The sequence below is a fragment of the Hyposmocoma kahamanoa genome, unplaced genomic scaffold (genome assembly GCF_003589595.1).
Source record: "Hyposmocoma kahamanoa isolate Upper Pololo Valley unplaced genomic scaffold, ASM358959v1 202, whole genome shotgun sequence".
In the NCBI taxonomy this organism is placed as follows: Eukaryota; Metazoa; Arthropoda; class Insecta; order Lepidoptera; family Cosmopterigidae; genus Hyposmocoma; species Hyposmocoma kahamanoa.
Genome location: NW_020653726.1, coordinates 4980895 through 4998232, shown reverse-complemented (window position 1 = coordinate 4998232; position 17338 = coordinate 4980895). Strand labels below are relative to the sequence as shown.

Below are 17338 nucleotides of genomic sequence, written 5' to 3'. Positions count from 1 at the left end.
CATATTTTTCATTAATACTTTTATTTTCTTTTTAAAAGATACATTTCTACAATGCTTGATAAATTTGAAAACGGCTCCAGCTATTGAGTATTATACATATATCTGTATATCATTAAGACAACAACCAAGACCCTTTCGCTTGAATTAAAGCATAAACACCAAATATGACCCCAAAATAGTTATTTGTTACGGAAGGCTGCAAAGTTGTAGTTTTAACGTGAGTGCTTGTATAGAAAACCTGAGCAAGCGAAAGGAGCAAAAACAGGTTTCTAAGCGTAGCGTACGGCACGAGATGCAAAACAAGTTTACTGCCGAGCGAAACATAATTTTTCACCTCACTACAGCGATGAAAATGGTAGACGAAAGAAAAATAGTTGAAAATTCATCAGTTTTTTTTAAACAAAAAAGTTTCTCTTTGGATGCGTTCCGAATTTGCGGAAGCCACTGTAATAGAAATTTAATATAAACCCATGAAAATAAATTTAATATTGCCATAATTGGCCATTTCTTGTTTGCGCCTCCATGTATATATAATCGGAAATTAATTCTGTAGCGAATCGCAACAGTCACTACAAATGTTTTATATTTAAATTCTACATTTAAATGTGATTGTTTTTGGCGCCTTTTCCCTTTTTGTTTGCTGTTTTGCTTTGATAGCGACATACGTGTTTTTGTAATATAAAATAATAAACTGTAAGTACATTTGTGTTGGCCTTGCTCTCTCGTTCATCATAGAAGGTTTATGATATGTGTATAGAGAAAAGTTCCTTAAAGGAAATCATTTTGTCACTCATCGTGGTAGGCACACAATAAAGACAAGATTTTCATAACGTACCATCACAGCACACGAAGTGTCATTGTAGAAGTGTTATAACGTGTTAAATTTAATTTCATACATTTAAAATGATCAGAAAATGAAAAGTGCAGACAAAAGTAGCTACCTCCATAGGTGCAATCTTGATGTTATGAATATGTAATGAAATATTTCTTAGTTTTAATTGAATAATTTGATAACAACCTTTCGAAATTGTATTTATACATACACTACTAAAAATACATCCACACACTATGGTTGACATATTTAAGAAACACTTCGTATTAATTGCCTTTGAAATAAGTACTTTATTTATCACATTAAAGACTGTTTATTCAAACGTAAAGGTGCTTAAGAAGGCGCCATTGACGGATTAGAACAACAACTGTCACGTTTTGATTAATTAAAATATTAGACACTTAAAATTACTGTAAAAAAAGAGAGATTAGGATTTTATAAAGATTTCTATATAACATAATAAACAACACAAATCCGAAGTAACTTTATATAGAAACATATAAAGATTTAGATAATAAATTGTTCACTTAAAACTTGTTTAAGAAAAAAAAATGTCATCATCACTATCATGTCATTTAAATTTCTAGAGTGTTAATTATCTTTACAGTGTGTTGATTTGCATTCTTGCATTTAATAATATAAATAATACTAAATCATTTAAAAATATTTTAAAAAATATTATGTGCAATATTCTGGCTAATTATAGATATCTAGTGAAGTTTAGCAAAATTGTCTCATGTCATATGCACCTCGCAAGGACAGTGACCCTGCCACCCACTTCACCGAGCGATACGTAGTCTTTCTCGATCGCTTATTTACCTATTTTTTTTAATATGATTATGTACTAGTATTGTTATGGAACCCAACCCACAAAACTCCCTCCGTGCAATTACCTCCGTGGCCGAACGGTTACCATGCCACGCAGAGGTCCCAGGTTCGATTCCCGGGCCGGGAGAAATGTTTGTATAGCTTACATTTATTTCTCTCGTGAGTTTGGGTGTAATTTGTGGTTGTCTATGTGTGTGTCCATGGCACCCGCGACACAGGGTTTCCCTAGTACGGGGCTATGTTGAGTGTGTGCGTTATTTATTATTAACAAAACCCGACGTCCCCTAGGACTTATGGTTTACCCAAAATCCACAAGCCTGATTGGCGTTTACAACCCATAGTCAGTCAGATTGATTCGCCGACCTTTAAGTTTGCCCGTCATATGTCTTCCTTACTATTAAAGTTCACGGGAAAGACCGCGAGTCATATAAGGGATTCGAGGCATTTCATCAGTTTGTTGAATGATATCCAGCTACGTGAAGATGAACTTATGGTGAGTTTTGACGTGACATCTCTTTTCACCAATGTACCGGTAGACAAAACAATTAAAATTATCTCAGATCTTTTAAGTGCCACAGATTTACCTGCCGTGTATATTTGCAATACAACAATTGAGTTTTGTCTGTAAAGTGGGTATTTGGTATGGCACGGTGATTACTACTTACAACTTGATGGAGTGGCCATGGGTTCACCAATTGCTCCCGTAACTGCTAACATCTTCATGGAGTGGTTAGAAGAAAAAGCTTTAAAAAATACGTCTGTAACACCTAGATATTGGTGGCGGTATGTGTATGATATTTTCACTATTATCTCGAAAAATAGTTTGCCGGAATTCGTTGACTACCTCAATTCTGTGCACGATAAAGTTAAGTACACGGTGGAGAGAGAAAGTGAAGGAGCACTGTCATTTTTGGATGGTTTGGTTATGCGTCAACCTTGTGGTCGTTTGTTTACTACAGTTTACCGTAAGCCGACGCATACTGACCGGTACCTTAGGGCAGATTCACACCATCATCCATGCCATTTATCTTCTGTACCTAGAACATTGATCGGTCGAGCCTTAAGTCTGTGTGATCCACAATACGTGCACCTGGAACTAGATTATGTTAAACGTGTACTGGAAAGCAAGCGGCCTTAACTGGAGGCATTGTAATCGTGTCGTGAACGGCGGTAGTGGAAGGACTGCCGATATACTTACCTTACATTAGGGAGTAACGGTTAAAGTCGGACACTTGTTACGCCGAAGATATGGCATCAAGACGATTTTCCGCCATCACATGCAACTTAGGCAGTTGGTGCGTTCACCAAAGGATAAGGAGCCATTGAATGTTCCCGGTGTATATAAGATTTCCTGCTACTTTGGCAAGAGTTACATAGGACAGACCGACCGTAACATATCCACACGACTAACGGAACACATACGTAGTATTAAGAACCGGGACAATCGCGGCTCTGCAGTGACGGAAAACTCATTGGATTCGGATTCGACGCACTATATTCGTTTTGATGAAGTGTCCTTACTGGCAAGAGAAAAGCATTTTATTCCGCGGAAAGTACGTGAAGCTATCGAGATTGGTCGTCATTCGAATTTCAATCGTGATAGTGGATGCTCGGTTGGAAAACTCCGGCTGGAAAACAGTGTCAGGTACTACGTCAGTGGTTACTGTAGACGAGACTTTAGAAAGTGACGTTGTTAGTGTAGTGTGCAATCCTATGATATATGACTATAACTTTATATGACTTTAATAAAAATTAAGCAAACGAGGTTAGATTCTCGCCGACGCCGCTGCCGTACTGAGTGATCGGGCTGCCAGGGCTTTGGCGCGCAGTTTCCGTCGAGTCACCGCTGCGGAATTTCATGATTAAGGACCACGAATTGGTTCGAAATATGTCGAGCAAAAATTCGACTTAAATACGTGAGTTATCCGTTATTTTTAGTTAATATGTCTGAGTCTCACGGTGGTTTTCCATTTAAAAGTATTGTTACAATTTACTATTAATTAGAAAAGTTGACTGAAAAATTTTTTTGTACGTAGATTTGGTACTTAACACCTTTAGATTACATGAAAGTATTGCTAGAAGTACTAGCTCCATAGCTGGTGTCTGGCTCCATACCGGAGGCACCACCAGCTAAGCAGAGATTCGCACGTGAGTTTCGTTTCAACATTAGACTTCACAACTTTGAATGCAGAAACTTCGACACTCGCATCTTCCGCGTAAACTAAACGTTTCACATCATGCGATAAGAATAGACATGTACTTGTATACTTGATGAACCTGGTAGCGGTTCTTTTGTGCACTACTAACTCTTGTTAACATACAAACCACGTGGCATTTCGTGACAGACTAGAATAAAATGTACCTATGCGGGATGTCAGCGTGACGTAGACGCAGTACGGGAAGCAACTGATCTACCAATCACACGCTCGATACGACACTCCCCCACCGTCGCTACCCGCACCCCACCACCAAATCGATCTAAAATGCGTTTCTTTCTGCGCATTTTAGGTCATTGTTCAAAATGTTTGCAAGTGCCGTGCAAGTCAATGACCTTTGGATGAAATTTGTTTACAGCAATTAAATAAAAATAGGAATTTACGAAATTTTTTTATCGATTTCTTTTTTTAGTGATTTGTGTTCAGTTTCGGATATAGTATGACCTCTGTAAATATGGCGAGAATGCAAATCAACACATTGTATAATTCATGTTAATTTAGTGTTTATCTTTAATTAGATAATATATGACATCTAGTTAGTTTCGAATTACGTCAATATTATTATTATAAGCTTATTAAAAACAGACGTCACAAAAAAAAACAAAATGCTAGTTCATGGCATTTCGTCTCCATTAGTAGCAGTAGAGTGTCCTTTTGGAAGAGTTCATTCAGGGAAGTACTGCCACCTTACCTATTTCTGCCGCCAAGCAGTAGTGTCATCTCTGCAGTGCCGTCGCACTGAAATATAAAAAGATTTTAAAATCACGTTTTAGTTCAAATCAGTCAGCCGTGACCATGGGACCAAGAACCCGAAACGTTCATTTATTTAAAACAAAAACAAATATACGCAACTTAGATGCGAAAAAATAGTTTCATTAATATTAATAATAATTATAGTAGTTTGTAGAAAAGATCTCATTTAGAGATCAGTCCACCTTTACTCACCTTTTACGTAATTAATATTTACAAGGTTTTTGTTTGTTACAAATTAAATAATATTATATTCTTTCAACATAAAGCAATCGTCTGTCTATAAGTTGTAACGTCATTGCTATAAACCCTACACTATACTGTTCGACTTATCCTTAGGATAAGTTCCTTCACGTAACCTGGCTTCTCATTATCCCATTTAAAGTCAATAAGCTGGTCACCGAACTGTATTTAAGACTAGTGAAAATACTTTTAAGTTGTTACTAATAAAGTTATTCAATATATATACGAGTATGTACAGTGCATTTTTAATAATAAAAATCAGTACAGAGTACAAAAAACCTACCTCAAAAGTTCGTGGAATTCAATCTATTTGCCAAGTTTTATCGAAAACGGTTACCGGAAAGTGCGCGAAACCGGATTAATTCCTAGTTTGCCACCCTTGGAGGTGGAAAAATTTCTTTAAATTTAAATAGGACCAATACTGAGGTACCTTTTTTCCAATAAAAAAGAATTATCAAAATCACATACAAAAAAACATACAGTCGAATTGAGAACCTCCCTTTTTTTAATTCGGTTAAAAACCGAACAACTATAAAGTCTGAGCTAAAACAAAAGAAAAAGTTTTAAAACGTGTAGCAACTATTTAGTAAAAATACTAGACAGCATCTTTTCTCTTGCACCTACCTATTTTTCTAGATGCGCAGTCTAATTAGTTATAGTTCTTATTAAAAAGAAGACAAAGGTTATAAGCTACCTACCCTAACAAAATAATAATAATAATGATTTAATATCTCAACACAAAAGATCTCACAACAAACTACAAACGATGTTCTAATCCGTGTGAGGTGCTTGTAAGAGATTGGAGCCCGTAGTAGGAATTAGACCTGTCCATCTCAGACTAGTCATACCCATGTCATACCTAAATAAAACGTGTTAGCATACACAGTTGTTATACACAGGGAACATTCCACACTAAATTTAGTCTAAATCAAACCGAATAAAACTTGTATGAATTTGGCACGTGTTCATATCGACCTTGGAACGGTAAAATGTCTAAAGTGCATTTGGAAAATATTACAGGAGAGCGATTTAAAGTATTTTTTTAAGCAAAAGTGTCATATCTCAAATTATGTGTGTTTATGGAGTATTGGAACTTTCTAGTTTTTCATATAACAAATAAAATTAGTTATGATTTCTTTTTTTATTGCTTTAAATCACTTAAATACTGTAATATTTTCCAAATGCACTTTAGTCATTTTATCTTTCCAGGGTCGATATATTTTTTATGAAATTATTCCAGTTGTTGGTTATTATTATTATTGATACAAAGATTGAACAACACGAAGAAAAATTAATCTCATCTAACTGGACGTGAACCTGCGTCTGTTGCCACACCTTAGCCACCGCCCAACCAAGCTACAGACTATTGGGTATAAACAGTTTTTTGGCATAAGTGCCACCTGTGACAAAACTTATGAACCATAACAACTACCAAAGGCTGACAACTTATTACAGCGACATCTCTCGTCAGCCTCAACATAAAGATAAATTCTTAAGGTTAGCTGGTAAGAGCGGTGTGGTTACAGTATGGCAGCAGACGTTGGTTCGTGTACAGTCGAGTTGAAGGAATTTGATACGTATCGCCAATAAAAATAAAGCATTGGTAGTCTAGTGGGAAAACAGTTGCTTCTCGATTAAGAGGTCAACGGTTTGAGTCCCTGTAGCGGTATGTACCTACGATTTGTGAATGTATAGAGGCAATACCTCTCACGTTGAAGCAAGTTCACCATTTTGGGCCAGTGTCACCACACAGCCATAGTCCACCGACTATGGCTTGATTCATACCGCCGAGACGCAACCCAACGCGACGCGGCGCTACATTAAAACGAGCAATGGAACACTAACTTTATCCTCTACAAAATAAGGCAACATTTCATTAAACAAACAAATGAGAACGAAGCTGCAGCAAGCGGCAACGGGCTGCAGCAAGCTGCGGCGGGCGCACTTTGTTAAATGCAGTATACTATAGAACATATTCTCTACTAAATAAAGTATACATTTCTTACAACTGTTGGCGACGCAGCACGATGCAGCGCTGCTTTTTGCTTTGCTTTCAAAGAAATATCGACTTTGTTTAGTAAACATGAAATTCTATACTACATTGCATCTACCACGCAATATGTCTTTCAAAGAAATATACCTTATTATTGGGAAGCTAAGTTACACTTTGCATTGCTGGAGGCGGAACAAGTCGCCGACGGTCGCCAACCGTTGCCTACCGTCGGCGTCTTGTTTTTTGTTGTTTGAAGAAATGTGTACTTTATTTAGTGAGGAATATGTTCTATAGTATATTGCATGTTATAAAGTGCGCCTACGGCAGCTCTCTGCAGACCGCCGTCGCTTACTGCATCTTCGTTTTCATTTGTTTGCTTAATGAAATGTTGCCTTATTTTGTAGAGGATAAAGTTTATGTTGCATTGCTCGTTTTAATGCAGCGCCGCATTGCGTAGCGTCTCCGCAATGTGAATCAACGCTTAGATTTAAATCGCGTAATCGCGCAGTCAACCGTGACCATGGGACCTGTAAAGGACCCGAAGTTGGTTAGTTTGAAAAAACAAATATATGCGATTTAAATCCGGAAAAGTACTTTCATTTCCTATTTCAAATTGTAGTTTAATAAAAGCTTGTTTTTGTAAGTTTGACTATGGCTGAGAGTTAAATTTGTATACAAAGGAAATATTTTGTTTGGACGTAATCTTGAATTTCAAAGTCTATTCAGATGTAATAGGTGTCTTTTAACCTTTTTATTCAACATTTGAATAACCTCGCCTTGGTTGTAATATATTGTACATACAGCGGGATTTCAATATTTTTTCATTCGAATTTCATTCATGTTTACTCGTATACATCTAGATGTCTGTGTATTTACTTAAAAAACCCTGAAAAACAAAGTAAAAGTCAGAGGACTACCACTGACATTTACTGTTTTCACTACTAGCCTCGATCCATTTGTGTCCAATGTTCCGCAACATGCATACACTGCATTAAAACATTCTTTTTTTACAAAAAATAAGTGCGCGTTTGACCTCCTACTCACCGGATGGAAAGTGACGATGAGGTCGACGATGTAACATGTACATCTAAATAATGCCCCTCAGATTATAAAACATAGGCAGACGGAGCGCGCAGAACACGAAAGTGAAGCCACCAACGCAAATACAAGTTCAAAAGCAAATACAAACTCGCGTCAGTACTAAGCACAGTCTCAAATTGTTTGCTTGTCAGGAGTGATTAGTTATTTTATATTTAAAAATGCCATTTTATTTCTTTAAACATTCTAAAAGTTGTTCCCATAAACAAAAAAATAAGATGTAACATCTTTTCATAGAGAATTATTTATTGAACTGGTTTATAATTTATTTACCCAATATTGTTTGAGATTCACTCGGTACACAAATTATCTCGACATAAATTATGGAATATATAATATGGAATATATATATTTTAATATATTCATTATATATATACATTTATGTGTGTATATATATACATATATGTATATAATTAATATATTAAAATAAAGTAAATATGCGTGGGTGATAGGAGCATCGATTAATTTACGCTTTTATGTAGAAATGAAATAATGCATGCGTATACATATAGGCTGGTCCATTTACAGCGGTCCAAATGTGTTTTTTAGGTAACTCAGTTTACCTAAATTATTCTCAAACCAATGTCTAATAGCCGTTATGTACACAAAAGAAAACGTGGCCCTATAAATACAGAAAACTTTCAGTGTTGTGTGCACATGTTATAAACGGAATGATTTTGAAAGAAAACGTGTCAATAAAATAAAATAAATACTGTAATGTATTACATACCTTCACAGGTTGTAAAGTTTCATTGGGAACCAAACAAAATTGTTTGGCAACCATCTTCTAGTTAGACATATTTATGTCTAACTAGAAGATGATTGTCAATGCTATGGAATTGATTACAAAGTTAATTTAATAAAAAAAAAGAATAGTATTTGATGGTACGATAGCACTACATATCAAAATCCGAAACGAATGCTCAATGTGTACACGCGACACAGTAGTATTATAAAAACGTGTACAAAATAAATGTTATTAAAATATTGTGTAACTGTGATTGTAACAAATATTTTGAATTGTCAAAGTTTTTCAATTTGAAAATATCTCAATAAAATATGTTTTCCCTTGTGTGATGTAAATCAAATAATAACAATTTCATATTAACTTATATTGCATATAATTTATTTGATATCTTAATACCACATAAGTACCATATTGCAAAATAACATTTCCAGTTTGTAACATTAGTATTACAGAAAGCAACAGAAAAAATGCGGGAGTTTTTTCGCTGCATCTGGCAATCTTACACGCACACAAATGCGCATGTCCCTATAGCGCCCCTCCTAGTTGTCACGAACACAATACATGAAAAGCGGCTTCACATCGTTTGTTGTGTATGCTCCATCTGCCTATGTTTTGTAATCTGAGTAATGCCCATTCACTCTCGCCTTGTGTTAAACCGTGAGGCGTGGTAAATGAAAACGCAGGCTGTGACTTGTATGTTTCGTGTTAAGATGATGGATAAGAGAGTGAGCAAGTTTTACAATTTTACTTATATACTACAGCAAGGCGCCCTCTGGCGCTTTGGATATACATTATAATCGATTACGATTACACGACTAGCGCCATCTAGCGAGCGGCCACAGAACTGGGTGGTTTGTATAGTTTACTAGGCAACTGACGTAAGACACCGCGATACAGTGCCGCGGCGTAGTGTTAGCAGACGCTCACTAGGTGGCGATCCTTACACTTTGAAAAGGTCCAAGTTATAGGAATAAGGAGAACAAGTCCGCAGGCAGGGAATTCCACTCCCTAGTCGCTCGCTGTATAATATGGAAGCCAAACGCTTCGTGCGAATCCTGGGAATATCCACAACTTAGAGGTGGAACCCCAGCCCACGTATTAGTAATAAGTAATTTTATATCACCCTGTTGCAATGCCGTTAAATCTGAGTGCTACAAAAGCCATAAAAATGTTTGACATAGTCCTATCTTGTATTTAAACTCAGAGTCGACATCTTGAATAGTCTTTCTGTCGTAAAAATAGCATCATCTAAGACAAAATGGTAAATGACTTAAGTGTACTGAAGACCAAAACAGATTCACCAATAATTAATTTTTATAAAGAAAAGTGTATTTTTTTGTCCGGTGGAACAGGATTTTTGGGAACGGTAAACGATTTAATTACATTTAGTTATAATCGAATAATGGTTAAATAAATAAGAGATTCTATGAGTATACAAAAGTGCCTAGATCTAGCTCATAAATTGAGTATTGTTAATCATTACAGTTGGACGGAGACGTGTGATGTTTTTTATTAATTGTGATAATAATGGAAATAATGGGAATCTTAAAAACCACTTTAGTGTTTTATAATTTTGTTTTTTTTTTATTGTGCTTGCCATTGTAAAGAACACCCACTAAAGTTCGTTCAACTCTCATCGAAACTAAACGAAACGATCAGGATAGAATAGAATAAGCTTTATTGCACACAAAATAAAAAAACAGTAACAATACAAAAAGTAAAACATATTTAAAGGTACAATTACAGGATTACGCTAATTAATAATAATATTTTCAAATGATCCAAAGGGCTGACCACACAATCCAGCTACACTGTCAGTAATGTTAAAGTGTCCGTGTAAACTATGTAAAAGATAATGGTACCCAGAACAAGAGACACGCACACATGTACAAGAGTACATGGCTGGCCCAAGTTCACTCGTGGTAAATCGCAACTATGTAGCCGAATCATAAATCTCTTAGATAAATCCAGCGGAAATTACACAAAGTGACAAATCAATATACAGCGGCTTCTAAGCTTATAGACTACACAATGCAATTGTAATGTAGTCAAAGCTGGATTTACATTTGTCCAACGTGTCGTGTCGTGACGCGACAGAACGGTATCAGTTTCATACATTTAATATGATTAGATTTATATCAGTGTGTTGTGATATATCTGATGTGACGGCTTGTGCTGTGTGTATGAAACCGATTTCGTTCTGACGCGTCACGACACGACACGTTAGACAAATGAAAATCCGGCTTAAATTTGAAACGTGATTTGGCGCTCGTAAATTCCGCCTTTATGCCTTTTAACTTCATCCCTTGCCTAGGTTTAGGTGTATCGTCTCCAAATACTACAGTACCGGCACGCTAGGATGGCCGTTTTGACACATTACAATAGTGAGGTCAAATTTCCATTCATTATCGAAAAAAATATATAATCAAATATGAGTCACATCCATAAGTTTTTTAAATTTGTAACTAGTATTGCAAGGGGTGTAGCTGTTTAAAAAGTTTTAATGAAACGAAAATAAAAATGTTTACTTAATATGTCGTTATTTCGAAAATGCTTTGTTGTGCATTGAGCTTTGACGCGAGTTTGCTGGAGATAGAAGTTGTGCTGGCCAGCGAACCCACAAGTGTCGATCGTATTCGATATCATTGTTTAAAATTTCGAATTTCGATCACAAATACGAAGTTGTGTCGTAAAATTATACATTCCTTAAATTTTACTAAAAAATTAATGATGTTACATAAGCAATTTCAATATTACGTTTGTGCTAATATAAAAATGTAATGTGTTTCAGTTTGTTACGTTGACTATTTTTACTTTTTAGATTTTTCATTTTGCTCTTACGAGTTACTTATTCAATATTAAAGTATTATTATCTGTCTATACTGGACTCCAAGTATTATTATTATTATTGTTATCCTGTTGTGTCCCATTGCTAGGCGATGGTATTCTCTTATACTCCATTGGTCCTGATTTTGAGCTGCATCTAGCCAGTCCTTTAAAAGGGAGTCCAATTCATCTCGCCATCGCCGAAAAGGTCTGCTGCATCTACGTTTCGAGTTTCGGAGCTTCAACTCTAACTATAAGTCACATATGCATATAGCAGGTGTGATCAACCCAGTTCCACTTCAACTTGACCACCTTCCGAGCTACATCGACAATTTGGGTTTGTGAGCGCAGCGTATGTTCCGGATATGAACCATTAGTTTTATGTCTAGTATGCTGCGCTCTACAGCTCACTGGAAAACTCCGAACTCCGAAACTTTTGAACTCCTGAACTTTTAGAGACCAAGTTTGGGCACCGTAGGTTAGAACTGGAAATGTGCAATGCAGATTTGCACATATCCATGACTCTACGCTTAAGTGACAGCAGTAGGTCACCCGTCATTAAATGTCCCATGGACCAATTTTTAAATTTACAAGTGATGCTTTAAGACTGGTCATACCAAATTAACTTTTTAGGAGAGAACATAGTGCGATCGAGCAGTTATATTTAAATGTGTCTATTGTTTCAGGTGATAATTAACAAACTTCTACTCACATGTAAAGATTTAAAAAATATTTATTTATTGATCAAGCCTAAACATAATCAAAGTATCAAGGACAGATTTGACAACCTGATGAATTCAAAAGTACGTTACTTTTTATTTGTACTGAATGAATGCGTCAAAGCGACACGACCGTGATTTTACATATTTCCTCACACGGTTGACGATCACCGACAGCAACACACCAACTCCGCCCATTTCATATTATTAATAAATTACAGACCGTTAACCCATCGTCGCACACCGGCCCTGTCTTCCCTTGGTGCGCGCGCGCGGATGTGGCCTCGTATGAGGTGATTGGTAAAATCACGGACAGCGGGAAACCGCTAAATGCTATAACGTTGTAGGTTTATATTCTGTACCTGTATATAGGTGTCATTCTGTGCGTGTTCATATTTTTAATGAATACAAGGTACGAAGTAGAGCCTATTATCAAATTTCTCACCTGAACTTTTTATATGCCAAATATAATAAAATTTCACAACAAATATATTATGTGAATGTGTGTTCGCTGTGTATATACATCGAGCAACCGCGCACAGACGAATAGATATACAAATTATTTAAATATGTATTATATATTGGATGCTTATTTGTAATTAGTAGATTACAGTGCCCGGACATGGTGCATGTTTGTTTGGGTTACTATTTTATGCACTATTCATGAAAAATTAAAAACTTTTTTAGGTCTTCGACAAGGTGAGGGAGTGTAACCCGAATACATTGAAGAAGGTCATACCAATATCTGGCAATTTGCTCGATGACAACCTTGGTCTTAGTCAAGTGGATATTCAGACACTATATAATGAGGTTTCTTACTTTTTGTTTAAAAACACCAAAATAAATCGTCCATTTTAATTAATAATATAATATATTTACTACCACATGATTTTTTGTCAAAATACTCCACTAGTTTGTGATTATTGTAGATATATTTTATACAGAGTGTTTTTTTAATGGGACAGTATGGGGAAATATAATAATAATAATAATAACGCACACACTCAACATAGCCCCGCACTAGGGAAATCCTGTGTCACGGGTGCTATGGACACACACATAGACAACCACAAATTACACCCAAACTCACGAGAGAAGTAAATGTAGGCCATATAAATATTTCTCCCGGCCCGGGAATCGAACCTGGGACCTCTGCGTGACAGTCTGGCATGGTAACCGTTCGGCCACGGAGGCAGTCAAATCCGAAACCATAGAAGATACAAGGAAAAAGTCATATGAACCATTAAATCTTTTTTTGTGTAAAGTATTTTGGCATAGTACATTTTTTTGGTCAAGCATGAGTTGTCCATAAAAATGAATAAAATTGATCAAAATTTTTTTTAGTGCTCAACATCATGAAGGAATGGTCAAATATCATAAAATATTATTTATACAAAATTAATAAAATTTATATATTTTTTAATGCCAATAGACTCAGTTTCTTATAAGAATGATTTAATTGTGTTAGAATCAAAGAATCGGGACAGCAGAAGTGGGTCTAAGTTATTTTATTTATTTCAACTTTATTATATACACTGAAGTACAAATGGCAGACTTAATGCCATAAGGCATTCTCTACCAGTCAACCATTGGACCAAACAAAAAAAACACAATAGGTTGGTGCTACACTTAAACAAGAAGAACAATATACCAGAAAACTAATCGATAATTTGTATGGTATAAATAGACAACATAGTATAAACATACTTATTATACATAAATAATAAACTTACATATATATATTATAATAATAAATAATATGATATATGTACCCAAAGCAACATTATACAGTGACTTAATTTTGACAATTGTCAAACAGATGCTTGCACAACATGCGCTTGAAAAATAATTTGGTCTGAGCTAGTCTTACACGGAGCGGGAGCGTGTTCCAAAGACGAATTGCATGAAAGGTACAAGAATTAGACAAAAAATCAGTGCGATGAAAAGGTATTCCTTCCGAAAGCTTAAGGCTACGGGAAGATCGAAATTTGAAATTTGCAACCCGGCCGAGCGTTTTGAAATTATATGTGCAGCCGGGTCGAACAAGATGGAGAAAAGAGTGGTTAAAATTCTTAAGGACCTGCGTTCACGGATGGGAAGCCAATTTAGTTGACAACACAAAGCAGAGATGTGGTCATACTTCCGCAGACCAAAAATAAACCTAATGCAGTTGTTAAGAAGACGATCTAATCTATTCAAAAAGACTTGAGAGATGTTACTGTAACACACTTCAGCATAATCAATCACAGGCAACACTAGAGCTTTAACAAGGAGAGTTTTGGTTTTAATTGGAAGAAAGTTCTTAAACCTGTATAGAGCTCTTAGTGTGTCTGTAACCCTACGACAAACGTAAGACACCTGGGAATCCCACGTAAGGCCTGTGTCAATAATAAGCCCCAGGTTCTTTACCTGATTTGAGAGAGAAATCACTACGTTCTCAAACATTATTGGTGGCACGCACGACATATCACAAGACGAAAAAAGGCGTGAGCTTCCAAGGATGATGGCTTGACACTTGGAAGGGTTGATATTGATACCAAACCTTTGGGACCAAACCAAGACGCGATGAAGGTCATCATTAATTAATACAATTGCATCACTGATGCCACCGAATTTAACCTCGGTATAAAGCTGCAAGTCGTCGGCATACAGGTGGTAAGAACATTTGATGCTGGACGTAATCAGATTTATGAAAATAGAAAACAAGAGAGGAGAGAGAATTCTGCCCTGAGGTACCCCGAAAGAGAGTTTACATAATTCTGAGAACGAGCGATCAATACGAATCGCTTGTTGGCGATCGCGGAGATAAGAAGAGAACCATTGAGCTGCCGTTGAAGAGATGTTTAGGTGGTCTAAGGTAGCAAGGAGAAGGTCATGATCCACGACATTGAATGCATTGGAGAAGTCAATTAGGACCAGCACAGTAAGTAGAGTACAGTCCATGTTCTTACATCCTCAACAATCTTTAGCAAGGCAGTAGAAATACTAGGACCTGGTCGAAAACCTGATTGAAATGGAGAAAGGATATTGTTTGAGTAAACATAAACAGACAATTGTTTGTGAACGACAGCCTCTAAGACTTTAGAAAGAAAAGGAAGAATTGAGATGGGACGGTAATGCTTGAGGAGACTGGGGTTAGTAACTTTTGGAAGAGGGATTATATGAGCATTTCGCCACAGAGAAGGAAAAGCCCCAGTCATCATCAAGAAATTAACTACGTGCGTGGTAATAGGGAGTATACATTCTAAAATACACATTACCATAATTCTACTTACGTCATCGTGTCCAACAGCATTAGATTTGATTGACAAAACCACTTTCCTGACCTCATCTTCAGTTACTGAGGTGAAAATAAAAACAGAATTTGAAATTTTGGGCAGTGCTCTAATAAATGCAATACTTTGTTGTTTGGTGTTGGTGTCTAAAGTTGCAGTTTTGGCATTTTATTAAAAAAAATTAAATTTTTTTTTTAATCTTTTTTTAATTTAAAAAAAAAATTGAATGAATTCTAATTTAATTAAATTTGACCAACTTCTTTTGCCCAGATTTTTTCGTCCTATACAATTAAATGATCTCTTATAAAACTGACTCGATCAGCAAAAAAAAATTGATAAATTTTATTCATTTTTATGGACAACACGATTAACCAACGAAATGGACTCAAAATTAAGCCTGTTATCACACCGGGTGAAAAGCCGTTTATACGCAATAACTACAAAGATCTGCTACAAGGGCATAAAGAGATTCGTAGGATCTGCTGACTTGGTCTGTAGCTCAGTTGCTAAGAGCGGTGGCCCCAATGTGGGAACTGACGCTAGTTCGAGTCCAATAAGATCGACGGAATTTTTCTTTTTGTTGTTCGATCAAAAATAATAACAAAATCAATCTCCGTTGGTCTCCGTTCGTTTCGCGACTTAGTTGGCGTAGCGTCTGGCACGGTTTGCTAGGAGACGTTGGTTTGAATCCAGCCGGATCGAAGTGATTTTATCTAAGTGTCCGATTTTTGATTCCTCTCCAGTCTCATGTGCCTGTAATTTCACCAGCACCCATACCCTACAAAACCGGAACACAATAATGCTGACATTACCTACTCAGGATTATAAAAACGTATTCGATTGAATAAATGATGTCAACTGTGCCCGCCAGTAAACCCATGACCATAGACCGCAAAAGCGCACTAATATATCGGGTAAAGAATAAAATGTATAACTCAATGATCTTATATTGGTATAACTATAATAGTAAATACTGTGTGAATTTTACTAAAATGTATAAAAGAAAAAAACAGTCATAATTATCATGGTATTAACACATGGTATTAACCAAGTAACAAGTGATATAATCATTTAAACATTTTTCTATTTAATTTTAATAGTATTGAAGGCGATAAAAATTAAGGTAAGTGTAATGACTAAAACCTTCATACCTTAATGGCTACAATTAAAAGCATTATTAATTAATAATAAATTTAACTTAATAAAAATTCATATTGTTAAAATAAAATAATTTGAAACATAATGTAGCGTAATTAGAAAGTTTCTTTGTAAAATTAAAAATAAGATGTTTAATCAAAAACTTTTTCACAATAGAGTGAAAAAATAAAGTAGTTTGCATTAATATTCGACATAACTGGTTGATGATTTTACCACCTCAGTCAACCATCTTAAACGTTGGTTCCAAAAACAAAAATAAAACAAATATACGCTATTTAAATCCGGAAAAATAGTTTCATTTCCTAAGCATTAAAAATTCCAATACTATTTGAGACCGTATTAAAAATTCATTATTTCAGTAATTTATTCACAATTTTCCAAACTATCGATTAAAAACTTTATAATATATTATGATTTATGAACATTTAATGAAGCCGTAGTTATCTAATGGTTTGACCTACCGTCTGTTAAGCAGAGACCGTGGGTTTAAATCCGTGAGTGTGAAATTTAATTTGAAATTTGTGGCCCGAACCCTCGCCTGAAAGAAGACCCGTGCCTGGCAGTGGGACGTTTAAATGAGTTGATGATGATGATGAACATTTAAAGACATATAATATTACTTTGTTTTACTTACTTTTAATTACATATTTCT

General features: G+C 35.7%; 1 protein-coding gene across 1 annotated transcript in view; it reads left to right on the top strand.

The window, feature by feature from the left end:
• Positions 1-9966: 9966 nt before the first annotated feature.
• LOC113227088 (putative fatty acyl-CoA reductase CG5065) overlaps positions 9967-17338 on the top strand; it is a 29341-nt gene continuing 21969 nt past the window's right edge. Inside the window, exons 1-3 of the mRNA XM_026459961.1 lie at positions 9967-10074; positions 12221-12337; positions 12941-13063. Coding sequence (XP_026315746.1) covers positions 9967-10074; positions 12221-12337; positions 12941-13063 — 348 coding nt within the window. The remainder of the gene's footprint in view (positions 10075-12220; positions 12338-12940; positions 13064-17338) is intronic.